Source organism: Seriola aureovittata, chromosome 12, assembly GCF_021018895.1.
Source record: "Seriola aureovittata isolate HTS-2021-v1 ecotype China chromosome 12, ASM2101889v1, whole genome shotgun sequence".
Classification (NCBI taxonomy): domain Eukaryota; kingdom Metazoa; phylum Chordata; class Actinopteri; order Carangiformes; family Carangidae; genus Seriola; species Seriola aureovittata.
This window is the reverse complement of record NC_079375.1, coordinates 979,602-995,896: the sequence shown is the minus strand read 5'-3', so window position 1 is coordinate 995,896 and position 16,295 is coordinate 979,602. Positions and strand designations below refer to the sequence as shown.

Here is a 16,295-nt window from a genome sequence, read left to right as displayed (position 1 = left end):
CACATGTCTGGTGATGATGCAGCTCATGAAACAACTGGGATGGTTGAAGCTTCCAGGAACTGTGTACATCACACTGCAGCATGAAAGGCACGACGACGGGCCTCAGGATCTCGTCACGGTATATCTATCACGCAGTGTGTGTGTGTGTGTGTGTGTGAGTGTGTGTGTATCGTTTGTGTTTCTAGAAAAAGGCTTTTATTTCAACTCGTGAATAATGGGAGTAAAGAAAAGTTTTTTTCAGTATATATCCTGACATATACTGAAACTACAATATAAAATAGACAGTATTTTATCCAAATTGCCTAAATAGCATAAACAACTATTGTGCAAAGTGAACTGTTCATTCAGCACATCAGGCCTGATTAATTTATTTACTGACTACTCTCCACTGTCACATCCATCATGTCAATATCAAAGATCCGGGAGAGGAAGCTATACCGCATGTTGCTGTTTATATTGATCTGTGAACAGAAGCTCAGCTCACGTGTTCCACCTGCAGTATTGCACTTTCTCTTTCTGCTGCCCCTCACCTCTTTGTCTTCTTACAGCTGAATCTTTCATTCCTGTTGTTCTTTTGTTTCACCTGTCCTCCTCTTCTCAACTTTTCTTTCAACAACACCTCTTCTGTGAGTTTCTCCAACATTACTAAACCCACATTTCCCCTGTTTCTCCTCCTCTCCCCTCATTTCCTTTGCGCCCCCCCCCCCCCCACACACACACACACACACACTCTCTGACCCTCTTTCCTCTCTCTGCCTGCCTCTCTCCTTTTGATCCTTCCTGCCTTTTCTCTCCAGCAGTGTTCAGTCTGATTTGATCTGTCAGTCTGCAGGACTGCAACACCTCCATGCTTTCACCTAACACGAGCTGACGAAGCCTGCGGACATTTCACTACAGCACATTTTCAGAGCAGACTACGCTTTCTGGAGTCCTTATGTGTCCCAGATCACTGTCTCTGCTTCCGTATCTCCACCATCTCTCCTGCTTTTTTCACATTTCATATTCATGCTGACAATGGTGCCACATTTATTAGGTGCCACAGAGACATTTTTTTCTGCTCATTGCTATTTCTAACTTTATTGAAAACCCTGCAGCAGTGGGCCTCATCGTGGTGGCAAGACTCAAGAGCTAGTACTGTCATTTTGTATGTTGAAAATATTTCTGTCCAGGTGGGTAATGTTCCTGCCATAAATAAACATAAATCATGTGTCATCCAAACATCTGAAAGAAGTAATAAGAATGAAGATCTGTCTGAGGGGCTGCAGAATGTGCACTGCAATTATGGGATGATAGAGAACAAAGTTATGTTTGTTAGTAAAATTAAAAACTGTAATTTGATCATAAAACAGATGCTGCATTAGCTCTCTGGGGAAATTTTCTTCTTTTTCTATGTTTTTTTTTAAATTTTTAAATTTTTTTATTTGATCCATTGGAGCTAATGAGGTCGACCTGGTGTGTGAACAAACTTCTACAACCCTGCTGTCTCTCAAACATCTGGAGTCCCTCAATCTTCAACCACATGACTGGATCTGCACATTATTGCCATTTTATGATATTTTAATGTCATACAATGATGACATAGCTTGTCATCGCATTCAGTTTAGACAACCAGTGGTTAAAGGACAATTCTGGTTTGTTTCGGTTGGAGGCTTATTTGCATTATTTTACTACAACATCTGTTGGTTATGACAACACCATACTCAACTGTGGAGATCTGTGAACCAAAGCCCAACAGGTTGAGAAACGTGAGCAGTCAGATGGAGTCAGAGTGAACAACCTCTCCTTAAATGTGGAGAAGATAAAGAGATGATGGTTGATTTTAGAAGAGGTCGCAGTGCGCAGCCTCCACTGACCATCAACACCATGGCTCTCATCACCATGCAGCGTACATACCTGGCCTGGCATCAGTCACAAGCCCTGCTCATTCCATTATTATTTTCATCTTTATGATTATTACACCTTGCATTTACTCTGTAGATAGTAGTTTAGTTAATAAACTCCTTTATTTACACCCAGCTGTTGTCCTGTTGTGTTCTTTTGACGTAGAGACTGGAGATCCATTGAATTGAGAAGTCATGGCTTCTGATATGAGATTGATAAATTTGGCAATGAAATAATTCATTGTTGTCCTCCTAGAGGACTGGTGCCCCATTTCAACGAGAGTAAATTCTAAAATATGGCGTTAACGCTACAACCAAGAGAGCCCAGCAACCCCTCCACTTCTGCAGAGACTGAGAAAACTGAACATCCCCCTCCACCCGTAATGATAATATTCTAAAGAGGAACCATCGAGAACATCTTAACTCACTGCATCACTCATAGGTGTGTCTCTCCTCACCATGACTGAAATATACACAGACATACACGGTGTGTTAGAAAGGCCACAAATATGATGACTGACCCCTCCCACCCCTCCGCCACCTCTTTGCACTTTTGCCCTCTGGAAGGAGGCTGCAGAGCATCCGTGCAAAGCAAGCATCGGACCTCCAGGGCTGAGACATGAAGCCAACACTGAACTACCAAAAGCTGCAGTTCCTCTAACGACCACTAGAGTCTGGCTCCAACAGTGAGTCAGTCTCCATAGACTCCCAATGTTAAAGTGTCCAACTTTACAGCAGAAATAAACATGTTTACAGCCTGGTACAAAAACAGTTTTGGTCTCTAGAGCTAATTTCCTCCTTCATGACACCTATTTATATAACTCACCTGTTTACATTTTGTTAAGGATTAAAGTTGTGAAGAATTTAGGGTGTGGCCTCTTGGGGTGACAGGTGGGTGAGCAACAGCTTCTTCCCCACAAGCCATCAGGACTCTGAACACCCTTCGGATGCTGCCCCTCCCCTCCCTCTGACACCACAGACGACAATATACTCAACGCTTCAAAATATACCAGTGCCTAAGATGCTGTATTGAACATTGTTCACATGACAAATGATAGACACATAAACGCGTCTTTGTGTTTTTAACGTGCCTCTGTCACCCTGACCGGTGGAGAGCAACATCTCACTCCAATGTACACAAGGTGTTTGTTATGGAAGTAAGAAATAAAGTTCTTTACATTAACCTGGATAAACTGTCGGATCATCCCAAAATCAGAACCAGATTTATTTGGAGGTAAAACTGAGAGTGTGCACACATCAGGTCCCGAATAATTCATCAGTGCACTGAAACAGTGTGCAGTTGAAGCAGGAAGTCAGTCTGTAAACTGTGATGGATGTTGGAGTGGCTAACCTGGAGGCTTGTCTCCAAACTCCTGCATGAGTGCAATGAAAATAATTACCTATAATGAATGATGATCAAAACTACAGACATAAGACCCATACTGTAACAGAGCAGCATTATCATTTAAGTTTTGAATGAACACAGCTGACTCCACTACTGAGTACTGGGGTTTGGCTCCAAACAAGGAGCTGGATCAGAGCATGATGAACTCTTATTTTCTTAAATATCTGAACTCTGTGGTATCAGGAGTGAAAACACAGCATTAATGTTTGCCTCACCTAAACCCCTTCCTCTCCCTGCGAATCTGGTTGTACACCGTATTGTTGTCACTACAGCATTTCTGAGGCACCCCCCCCCCCCCGCAGAGAAGGCAACACCCCAGCAGGCTGGAAAACTCTTTCTGTGTTTACCTCAATCACGGCAAACTCTTGTTTGTTTCAAAGCTTACTTTGTTTTTGTGCTATCAGACAGCAGGCTTCATACAGCGCAGCACAATACCTCCCGGCATCTGGCTACTGATCAAACAGCACAGCACCGACTATCATCACTGTGCTCTAATTTCACTAATGGGCCTACGAGCGAGAGTCTCCGCTAGATATTAAATACAGCATCCAGTTAGATGGAAAATCCCAACATAACCCGTCCATCTCTGCACGTGCGTGAACATTATACACCCCATTAAAAGTGCAATAACACATCATCAAACAGTATGTTTCATGTACACTCACAGAGGCTCTTCCTTATGAATGAATGAATGAATCCTTCTCGGCCCTGAGGGTCTCAAACAAGACTGATTTTCTAAGTATGTTTTTTTTTTCTTACACAATTTCAATGAGGTACGTTGTGCTCATTGTGGTCACTTGTGGATGTTGACAGATGCCAGACATTCATCATCATAGCCGTTAATTAACATCATGACTCTGACTCAGAAACTTCACATTCAGTAAAGCAGAACACCCACAGTTATAATCTGACAAGAGAAAGATGGCGCTGGTCTAGACAGAACAGTCATCGGCTTGTATGGTTTATGCACAACATGTACAAAAAAACACTTTTCTTATAATAATGTAAAACCTACTTATGTGTTGCAGACAAATAAAATGAGAAAGCAACAGGAAGCGTCTCAGTGAGGTGTTGAGCCAGTTAGACCTCAGGTCCTGTATGGAGGCATCTGAATTTTTTATGCTTCTCCTCTCATTTATTGCAGCCCTGTTGGTCATTGTGAGTAACACGTGCTCAGCCACAGACGCTGGAGCTGCATGAACTCATTCACGTTTCCACCTCAGGGACTTAATAAAACATGAGCTACACTCAGTCAGTTTCTGATTGTGTTCACATAAAGTCAAGAGAAACACAGAAACAAACCAGTGCCCTTTCTTCCTCTTTCACTTTTTGGATGGATGACCACAGCTAACTGGCTGACTGACTGACTGACTGGCTGATTGACTGCCTGACTGCCTGACTGACTGACTGACTGGTCAGTGGAGGGCCGAGCCGCAGTCTACCGAGCCGCTCCGGTTTGCTGGCTGCTCTGGAACTGCAGGGAAGAGGAGGAGCGCTTCCAATACACTGAGTCTCGCCTCCATTACAGCAAATAAACTACTTTCATTACATGTATCATTATTACTAAAGGAGGCAGAGGAATAACTAAACATAAGACACACTGAGCAGAGAGAGCAGGAGAGAGGGAGGGAGAGAGAGAAGTCATCGCTAATGAGGCTTCGCACTTGAAGCTACGACCAACTCTATACATCAAATAGAGGGAGTTAGACATAAAGACCTGCCTCTAACAAAAATCTGTTACGTTCTGGAGCTGAAGTAAATAAAGACTAAACCATTGTGGATCCAGACGGAGGCTGTGCTCTGTGTGAGAGACTAAATAACAAAGATAGTTTTTCTCGGGCCCCGTGGTTCACCTGGTGGAGCACGTGACGTTTGGGTTTAATCAAAAGCCTGAAAAATAACTTTAAAAAAAGAAAGATAGTCCACTGTAGTGAATTCCTACGGTGGAAAGGGGTTATTTGTGTGAACACTAAAAACATCACAAAGTGACATAAGTATAGTATAAGTATAAGTATATAGTATAAGTATATTATGAAGAAACTTTTATACTACTTTTATTATTTATTCAACCTCTTCAATTTTCACACTATGTTATGTTGCATTCTTATGCTGAAATCGTTTAAAGTAATCAATCATCAATCTACACTCAATACCTCATGATGACTAAGCAACTTTGACCTTTTGGATATAAAAAGTCATGACTACAGACATTTGAGGTCAATTGTTAATTGGTGAATAGATTTGTGAGTTATGGTCAAAAAATGTGTTTTGTGAGGTCACAGTGACCTTGACCTTTGACCTTTGCCAACAAAAATCTAATCAGTTCATCCTTGAGTCCAAGTAAATGTTTAGGCCAAATTCAAAGAACTTCCCTCAAGGCAATATCACATGCATGAGAACGGGACGGACAGACGAAGAGATGGACAGACGAAGAGATGGACAGACGAAGAGATGGACTGACGGATGGGTTCTGGTTGTCACTGGTGTGGAGCCATACAAAGTGAAGGTGTCGGAAGACTTTCTGCATACTAGAAATGTGAGGTAGAGATCCATGTATAAACAGGGTGGTAGTGACAGTTGAGGAGTCATTGCATATATACAAACATCCCTCTGCACATGAGCTGAACACACTCGCCATCTTCCTGATAAATTCACCCCACTCTGCACATCTTCCTCTCGTTTTACCCGTGTCACCCTCCCTGCCTTGCAAAGTACAGCGGCTGGGCAAACATCAACGCAAGTCTTCATAGTTTGGATGAGCAAAAATGTCACACTGTAACAGTTTTAGAGATCCATTATTTGTGCTGTGAAAGCCTCTCATAGTGACAGTGCGAGGAAACAGAGCTGCTGCAGCGGCTGCGGTGTGTTCACTGCTCCACAGCAACTTTATATCCATAGCCTCCTAAAATACTTGTTCTACAGTGTGATACACTGTTCTGTATTCAGTCTACTCTCTGCTATGACGGTGTTGTCACCATATCAAAAAGATTTCTGCGTAAATATCTCCATACCCATACTGAAACCATACATGGCCAAAAATATTAGATGATAGAACATGGGACTTCAAATTCTTTGTTTAAATTGTACTAATGTGTCAATAATTTATTATTCAGTCCTCAGTTGTAAAGTACGTTTGAGTGAGCCTGTTCTCATTAATTCTCATTTCTAAATCTAATTTGACTAAAAAGAAAAGTAGAGAATGAGCTCAGAGCACAGAGGTACACTGATGGTTCACTTCACTACTGTAGTGAGCAGGCCGATGGTCCTGGTCTGAGCTTTGTCACCAGGATGTGGCAGACTGTTAAGAGTTTTCTTGTTTGTTTTTCATAAATGTAGGTGGGTTTTTGACACATTAATACATTCATCTATTTATAACATTAATCATTTAGATGATTATGAATTATTTGATCGAGGTCACAGCGTTATTAAAGCTTTCTGCGTGGCGTGCAGTTTGTAACCACATACTCACTCATTACCCAGCGTTTAATACGACTCAATACGCCAGAGGACTGAGATCAACTGAGCACATTTTATAGTAACAGAAATAATTACTGACAGAAATTTACACTGGGATACAAAAGTCTGAGTCATAATTACTTGAATGTGAAAGTGATCCGTCACATTCGCTAATCTGTCGACAAGATGCTTTGCCAAGTTGGACGTGTGCTCCTTTTGGTCTTCGTAGGGTTTAAACATCTTTCACAGACGGGCTGCGGGGGCTTGCCCTGACTTTCAGCTGTCTAAGTCAAATAATGCCATGTTTCATTTTGTGCGTCTGCTGTGTCTCAACTGATATCAAATATAGCTCTTATTAAAGACTGTCATTCTTAATGTGCTGGTACTAATAAAATGGGGTACAGTACCTTTTTTTTTTTTGTGATCAACTTTTTATTGCCTCTTGTAACATTGGATAGTTGTACATAGAATACAATTGCCAAGGATTACACAGTCAGTAACGACAAGTCAAACAAAACAAAGAACTATATACATACCACCATTGCCTTGGAAAATTAAATTAGACAAAAAGTAAAAATAACAATAAATAGAAAAAAAAACAACAAAGTTTAGACAAACATTATACTAAACTTAAAACTATACCCAAGACCAGCTTTTCACATAAGAAAAGTGGGCAGACTCTGTGTGTAGACTTTTTTATATGATCAAATTCTTTTATCAGAGTTATAGGTATGTAAGAAAATGTGGGTCTGAAAAAGAACCAATGAGGGCAACCCAAGCCTCCACAGAGGACGCCTGGGCCTTATGGATTACGGCCATGATCTTTCTATGAGGGCGATATCCCTGAAATGATTCATCCATTCTTTAATCGACGGAGACTCGGGAGAAAACCATGAGTGTATAATTGTCTTCTTGGCAGCAGTTAAACCTGCAAATATGATCTTCCTAAGCGCTAACCTGCTGTTATCCCTAAGGGAAGAATCATCATTAAATAGTAACAAAGTAGGGTGCGTAGGGATTGGAAATTTCAAAATCTTTTCCAGATACTTGGCCACCTTACTCCAAAAATCTGAAACTGAAGGGCATTCCCAAAACACATGAAGGTATGTGCCAACAGTATTCTGGCTACATTTAGGGCAGTTTGAGCTTTCTATAATTTTCATTTTAAAATGCTTATATGGTGTGGCATAAAATCTGTGCACAAACTTATAGTGTATAAGTTGATGTGCAGGATTTTTGGATGAAATAAATATATTAGAGCAAATATTGTCCCAGTCAAGTTCAAATCCCTGTCCCTCTAAGTCACGATTCCAGGACTCAGTCATCCCGAGAGTTTGGGCATTTTTTGTGGCCAGGTGATTATAAATGTTGGATACTAAACCAGCATAGGATGATCTCGGCTCAACCCAAGTGCTTAATGGATGAGAGGGTAGAGTCGAGTCCATGGGCACGAATTGCTGATCTCAGTTGGAGGTAGAGGAACCAAGAAAACCAAGGAAGAGAATATCTCTCTTTGAGCTTTTGAAATGAAAGCAGTCAAATTCTATCATACATATCTTGAAGACTATGGATTCCTCCAGAAGACCACTTGTCATTAAAACAAGGGCCAGCGCCCTGTAGTAAATTATAGTAAAACCAAACTGGGGAATAATTACAAAGTTTAATGTTACAACACTTGTCATTCTGAACATCAGACCAGATTTGTAGTGAATTGCTAATAACTGGTCCAAACATTCGATGTGCTAACCTGAGTTTCACTCCACAGAACAGTACATCTTCTAGCCTGTGTGGTCTCACTAGCATCTGTATTTCACTTTCTAGTTGTACAATTCTGTGTTTTCTAGAGGTCTTTAAATAGGATGCAAATGATTCCCCCCTTATAAAGCATTTAGTTGTTCCCCATAATATTTGAGGTGAAGAGGCTGCCTCATAATTGATTTCTAGAAATACTTTGAGATTATTTTTCAATCGTTTTTAAAAAAGGAGAATTCTGGAGCAACATTGTATTGAAGCACCTGTGTGTGTGGTTCCTGATTTGGAGGCCCTGTTGTTGATTTATCTAAAGTTACATCACACACCTGATTGAAGTCACCCCCAATTATAAACTGGTCCAGAAGCGTCTTAGAAACCATGGTGAAAAAGTTTGGGTCATGAATGTTGGGACCATATATTGAAGCAACACACATTTTGACATTGTTAATTCTAATGCAGACAAATGTCAACCTTCCAGCGTCATCTTTACCAGAGCTGTCAATATTGACACACAATTTCCTGTCGAATAAAATAGCTTCACCTTTGAGGGTAAGTAACGAGTAACTAAAAGTAAGTAACACATTTATAAAACCTGTTCTGAAATCTATGGATGTCATTTGTTTTCAAATGTGTTTCTTGGACCAGAGCAATTGAGATTCCTTTACGTCTAAAAGATTCCAGACATTTAGTGCGTTTAACTGGCGAATTTAGGCCTTGGACATTCCATGACATTACCTTGAAAGGCCTATTCATAACCAGATTCTTGCCATCGTGTGGTCTGGAGAATATGAGCTGTAAGTCTACACACGCAGGCACCTTTAAAACATAGAGTATATGATTTACTATAGTGAATTTTACACAAACAGCAAGGCTTTGGTGGGAGACAAACAAAAAACAGAACCAAATCTTCCATCCGCAAGAGATAAAGAATTTACTGGGAAAAAAACAAACCACACTCACACCAGAGTTGGTCATAACCACATAACTAACAGCTTATGAAACGAACTGATGCGGTTGCAATAACAGTCTGCATGTGAGGTAATTGGTACTTCAGGCACGTTAACCTATGGTTAATTTTGTATATTATTATAATATTTACAGGTGGATGATGATTAAAGTTAACTATACACAGAAAAACTGGCATAGGAACATAAAATGTACCAATTGGAGTCTAACCAGCATTTATGTCTCACTCCCTTGAAACCCGGGGACTGTGTGCAAATACTGAGTTGTGAGTATGTGTGTGTTTTTTTTGTGTGATTGAGTGAGTGAATGAGTGAGTGAGTGACTGACTGACTGACTGACTGACTGACTGTGTATACTCAGTGTGTTTTTGAGTGAGTCAGTGTGTTTGTGAGTGAGTGAGTGTGTTGCATCAAATTCACTTCATTCTCTCTGATGGTCTGCAAACACTTCAGGAGGTCATCCTTGTGCTCATAAATGGTGTTAACAGCACGACTGTGAAGGTTCCACCTTGTTGTTGAAGCTCCAGGAAGTATGTGTGAAACCACTTGATCAAGCACAGCAGTTCGCTTGGATGACCTGGAGAAAAATGCAGCAAATCCACCCAGATCTGACCTTGGTGATGTGGGATGTTGCCTGCTGCATTATCAGGTTCAGCTGATGAGCCTAACAGTGAACGTAGTGGGCACTCCCGTACACGTCTTGAACCTTGCGCTGCACGCCACCTGTGGCTCCTCTCATCACGGCAGCTCCGTCATGGACCTGGGCCATTAGTTTTCCCCGTTGTCCTTCAGGAAGAATAGTCTTCAGCCTTTCCAACACCGCGTTTGGAAGCTGGATGAACTCATAAAAACGCTCTCGGACTTTATTCAGGCTGTCAATGTAACTTAGCACAAGCACCAGCTGACAATGAGTGGCAGTGTCTGTTGTTTCATCTGCCTGAATAGCCAGATAATCTGCCCTTTTTATATCCTCCAGAATGCGGTCTCGAAGAACCGTCAGCATACAGTCCAAAAGTTGGTTTTGAACTGTCTTTGAGGTGCCTTTAAACACAGTGGCGGTCTTCAGGTGCTCCTCTAACACACCGTCCAGCGAGGCCACAAGGTCGACTAATCCCCGAAAAATGCCGGGGTTGTCGGACGATGCTGTCTCATCGTGGCCTCGCAATGCCAACTCAAAAGCTCCACAGAACTTCACACACTCAATGATCCTCGATCCAGCTCTTCATTGTGTTTTCTGACCGCAATCCTGTGTCCTTCAGCCAGCTGCGCAGCTATGCTAGTCCTGCCTAGCACGGCTAGCTTGACGGCGTTGTTCATGTGCACCTTCGAGCATTCATGTTTTTTAATCCGCTGATAAATGTTTTAGGTCTCTAACTCCTGTTACAGTTACAGCTGAAGCTCTGCGTGTTCTTGTTCTTGTGTACTTGACGACGCCGTCTCGATTTCCCGCACTTGTTTCTGGTTGCTAGGATACTTATAGGCTTGGGGCGATATTTTCAGCGCCCCAAGCTTATCAAATTTGACAACGCTAATTGGCTAAATTACCCGTTGCTATGTGTTTTTTTGTCTCAGCAACAGTCTACCATTGGCTGAGCTGCTGCAGTGCTGGGGCGACTTTTCTAGCGCCCCAGGAGAGAGGGGAAATGACCGTGGACACAAATTACCCCCTAAATATATTATAATATTTGTAGATTGAGCAGTAATTATTTATTTTAAATGATTATTTTGGAAAAAATAAAAAAAATTTAAAATCACTTTCCATCAGGGAGGGCGGCGCCCTAGCGCCCCCTATTGGCCAGCCGCCACTCTTCTTAAGGGTTTGGATTTCCCCGGTAAGCATATCCTCAACAGCCTCCCTCACGGCTAGTTTAAATTTCTTCGCCAACCGATTCCTCCTGTTCTTCCAATGCTAACAAGATAGCTGCGTTAGACGGATCCATCTGTGGTTCGCCTGTGTCTTTCTTTTTAATTGCATGGTCTTCTTGGGACGGTTTACCTCTTGTGACTCTAGGTCCCGACATGTTGCAGCGGTCCTTAATAACAAATTAAGTTGGATTTGTTTCTGAATTGAGGATATTTTGAAAATATTCGGACTTTTGAGACAGAGCTCAAGGTTACACGTGCATCTCGTGCGAGCAGCTACCGGAAGTCACAGTACCATTTTTAATGTCAGGGCATTGTGATACCTTTCTAATATTAGTACAGTGTACAACACTGCTATAATGGTGAGCTAACGCTGTGTGTAGAATGTTGTGATTATAACATGTTAAATGACTTCAGTACCTCAGGACGTCTCACTGTTTACAACTTTAAAAAGCCGTATTGGACTTTGGACTTGTCACTGCAGGCAACACTACCTGACTGTTTGACAGCTTCAAATGAACAGAAGCCACTGTGGCCACTAGTGCTATAATGCTAATGCTAATGATAAAACAAAAACATTGTGTGATAAGATAACACTAACTTTACCTAACGATATCCACGATGAGGGACTTGTCACACCAGACCAGGCAGCAGTAAAATTCCCTGAGGGGGGGTTTCAACCAATTGCTAATGAATTCAGCTTTTCATGTTTAAGAGACACACTGTTATTTCTAAGTGACATTATCTCACTTTAAATAGTCTTTCTTTCTTTTTTACTTTTATGTATTTGACCAAAACCCACAAGTTTATTGTTGTGTGTAAAACATCATAGGAAAAATATACTAAATGGTAGATGCATCCAACTTTTAAACACCCTTATAACGATGATCAGCAGTGGTAATTAACGATCATCAGCAGTGGTACTTCATTATGCTTGCAGGCACAGAAGTCATGAGCAAAATGTGTAAATAGTGATTAACCTTTGCATAAATTCATATTGATAAAACCAGCAGTTTAAGAAAGAAGAACAAACATGACTGATGAGAGTCTTTCCAACTAATCAAGGGAATTTGATTTTTACGACGTATGGGACTGTGTCAACCAAAACCAGGAGGAAGTAGAATGACTCTTACCTTGCCAATGTACTGATAGTCACTTCCTGTGTACTCCTCTGTTAGGAAAAACTGGTTCCACATCCAGCCCCGTCTTACTCGCTTGAGCAGCTTTTCTCCTCTGACTGCCGCCTGACTTCCCTCTCCATCCACTGTCTCTATCCTCTGTCCACTCAAAGACAACACATCCAGGTACAGGCCGAGACACAGCCATATGACGCCCAGTAAGGTAGTCCTCATTTTCCCCGGTGGAAGTGCAGGATCTGTAGGTCGCAAATATGTTCTATCTTCCCAGCTGGATCACTGTGGACTGGGAGATGGATCCACCAGTCATAGTCATTCAGGGTTTGACTGACTGGAGAAAGAGGCTGTAAGAGAGGCAGAGAAACAGAGATGAGGTCCAGGTTTAATGCGATTGCATTGTGAGGGCAGTTTATGGATTTCTTTGGCACCTGTGGTGCTTTATATATGCTTCATGAGTACAGAATTCTCATCTTATTGATTTGCAAATGTATGCAAACAAAGCTGTGGGGACTAGAAACACTACAGAAAAAAAGACAACCTAACTGACCATATACGTCGGTAATGTTTCCTGACATGGAGCCACTGTCCATCGTCATGGTTACTTTCACAAACAACCTATTTTTTTTATGGGAGGATAGTCTCAAACAAACATCTTCTTCATCATCACGCTGGTCTTAGTGGCAGGTTACTGGATTCACTAACTCATGTCTGAGAAAGACTTTTTCCTGTCCTTTAGGAGCAGTTTACTGTACATGTGTTCTTCCTTCACACACCTTTGCATTCACTGTATGCGGTTGAAAAAAGCTAAAGAAAATAAAGCAAATCAATGTAATCTAGTCATTTCTCTGATATAGTGCCTGTGTATCAGCATTTCAGGGGGAAATGATACATGCGTCATGTACAGTATCATTTGATCCCGGTTCCCCAAAAGTTACAACAAATCAAACAGTCTGAGCACCTTGGAAGAACTATCCCAAAAATGACTGAAGGATGTTGGATACCCTTATATGAAAGGGTATCAATAGTTTACATATAAACTGAAAAATAAATTCAGTTGTGAAACCTTTGGGACTTTACCTGAAGCCTGTGGGATTGCATGTGAAACCCACGTAAAGTAGCTGTGAGAAACCCAAGCAAATACCCAGATTTATATGGGCTTCACACATTACACCAAGAAAATGTTCCAAAACCACGTTCCTATGTGCCAGCATATGTGTTCCACACATTTCACATGTTAAAATCACATGTACATGTGATTACATGTGATTTTTCACATGTGAAATTCTTTTCTGTAATCTGTACACAGATCGGTTCCCAGTGTGCTCTGATGAAGGGATGTTGTTTTGTAAGAAGAAGAACAGATTTTTTTCATATTGAAATGTACAGTATATAGCAGAAAAAAAAGATAATGCAATGTAAATTTTCCAATATGTAATTGTCATGGCTAGATCTCCTCTTCCCTTTTACTTCGGTGGTCTCAAACATGATTTATCTTCACCTGGCACAAGGAGGACGACGCATAAATGCAATCAACGCTCAGTCATTACTAACACACTGAGAGAGATGTTTAAGAAAAGGCCATCATTTCACATTAACACAACAAAGGCAGAAATCCAGAGACAAGGCCACAGAGAGGCTGGAATAACAGCAGGGACACTCAGCATCAGTGGAGCTGCTGAGAAGATAGAGGCAAGGTTAAAAAATATGAGAGATAAGTGGCGTCTAATCTTCACTATCTGTGACCGCTGAAGGCTCAGGTTTGAAAAGGCCTTTTATCAAGGTGTCTGTTTACACAGTGAGGAGAGAATTATTCCTGAGTGAACACACTTCCACCGATGTTACATGTAATGATGAGGATGATGCTAAATACTTCCTCACTGCACAATCTCTCTAAACCTGTTAAGATCAGCGCTGAAATCATAACCAAGACGTTCCACGAACACAACGCGGCGCAGGCAGTGTGTCCTGGCTCCAGAGCCGTTTCACTTCTTCTAGTTCATTGTTGTGGTGTTCAGGTCCCAGACAGAAACAGTAATCCAGGCCTCGGAAACTGTGAGTCGCAGGGAAACATGTTGCTGCCAGTTTTGAATACAAATAATACAAATTCACTGACAATGAATATGTAAATCTTTTAACATCTTAACAATGATAGACAACAAATCATATTCTCCGTACGTACAGGAACACTATATATTAACAGTGAAATCTTGATGTTCATTGAGTGAAACAGGCAGAAAGGTTTGAGCCTCATTTACAGAACCAACACACTCATCCTGTTGTGCAGAGTTGGTCTGTACAGGAGTTAGTAGTAGCACATGCTTCTCTCTCCTGCTCGCCTCATTTCTTTTTTGCTTTAAATAAAAATTTCACTGAAAAATCAAATTGACCACTGACTTAATGGTTGCAGCGTCTGAAACAAACAACATCCAGATTCTGCCTTTTGTGCACTTAAAAACTGCACCGGATCAATAAATCCATACACATTCATGTCGAAGGATATGGAAGAAACGCTTACACAGCAATTACAAGACTGAGAGGAGATGTGCTTTTATCTTCCTGTGCAGAGCTCTGTCAGTGTCGTGCTGCTACAAGCAGGAAATAATGTTCTTTTTTTTATCCGAGCTACTTTCCATACAAATGTAACCCATTTCATTCTGGTGACAGACGCAGCAACAGATCTGTGTCGCAGTTTCAGGATTCAGGAAAGGGACAATGTGGACTGAAGAGGAGCTGCTCATCAGTGGAAAGCAGAGCAGATCCTGAACAGACTGATTTAAAAGGGACTAATGACTAATCAAATAATTGGGCTTATTGTGCACCGGCCCTGCACTGCTTGATTTGAAAGGATAATCCACCATCAGTTCACATTTCCAGCACTAGGGTGCAGCCCTGACATGCAACAGTGGTTTTCAACCAGCAGTCGTCCCAACACGAGTGTGGAAGAGCAGATCCAAACGAACAAACACGGTGGTACGGTCGCCAGCACGGTTGAAGATGCGAGATTTCAATGAAACCACCTCATTCAGATCAGTTAAAGCAGACACCAACATCACTCTCCTGTGCTGCTTTATAAAGACATTACATGTTGCCACGACTGGACCGAACAGAACCACGACATGAACACATGTAGTTCTCCTACTAGTTGTTTAAGTCAGTCACTCAGACTCGATGAATTACAAAGCTCCTGCTGCTCATTCTCTCCCTGCCTCTCACCCCGTCCTCGTCTCCATCCTGTTCTGTGTCTGTGCAGCATTAGTCCCATTAAGTCGGTGCTTTATGAAAAGGCTTTAATTGAATCAGATGAAGACCACACAGGAGACTAATTGATTCTGGCTGGACGCCTTCACTCTGTTTTTAACGAGCCTCACCGCTCCATTATCACCGACAAAGAGACTGGAGCCGTCAAGTTTTTCCGGTTCAAAGGGATTTCCCCCCTTCGCCTCGTCGTTCCAGTGTGTGTCTGAGTGTGTGAAGTCACCAAAATGTTCTTGAAAAGCAGCATTGTACTGGCCTGAGTCCAAGCCCTCCAGAATCACAGCAGCTTCAGCCTCTCTGTTCATCAGTGGAACTCTTTCTAGCATCTCAGTTGTTCGTGTATTAAATCTTCAGCAGCCAAATAACAGGTGCATGACTCTGCAGTTATTGGTTCTCAGCTATGTTTCACCTGTTTCAGATGAAACGAGCCTTGATAAACAGTTTCTGTGAAGTGATATTTTTCCATCTTCAAGGACAAATAATCATTTCAACAGTTGACCATTGTAAAGGATTGCAGCACTATTTTTTGCATATTTTGGCCAGTTACAAAAAAATCACATATTTGACTTTACTGTGGACCACA

The 16,295-nt window shown here is 41.6% G+C and overlaps 1 protein-coding gene across 1 annotated transcript in view; it reads right to left on the bottom strand.

Annotated features, from left to right (window-relative positions):
• The window catches only part of LOC130179197 (cadherin-6-like), an 86,784-nt gene that overhangs the window by 49,803 nt on the left and 20,686 nt on the right, over window positions 1-16,295 (bottom strand). Inside the window, exon 2 of the mRNA XM_056392021.1 lies at window positions 12,455-12,801. Coding sequence (XP_056247996.1) covers window positions 12,455-12,673 — 219 coding nt within the window. The 5' untranslated portion in view covers window positions 12,674-12,801. The remainder of the gene's footprint in view (window positions 1-12,454; window positions 12,802-16,295) is intronic.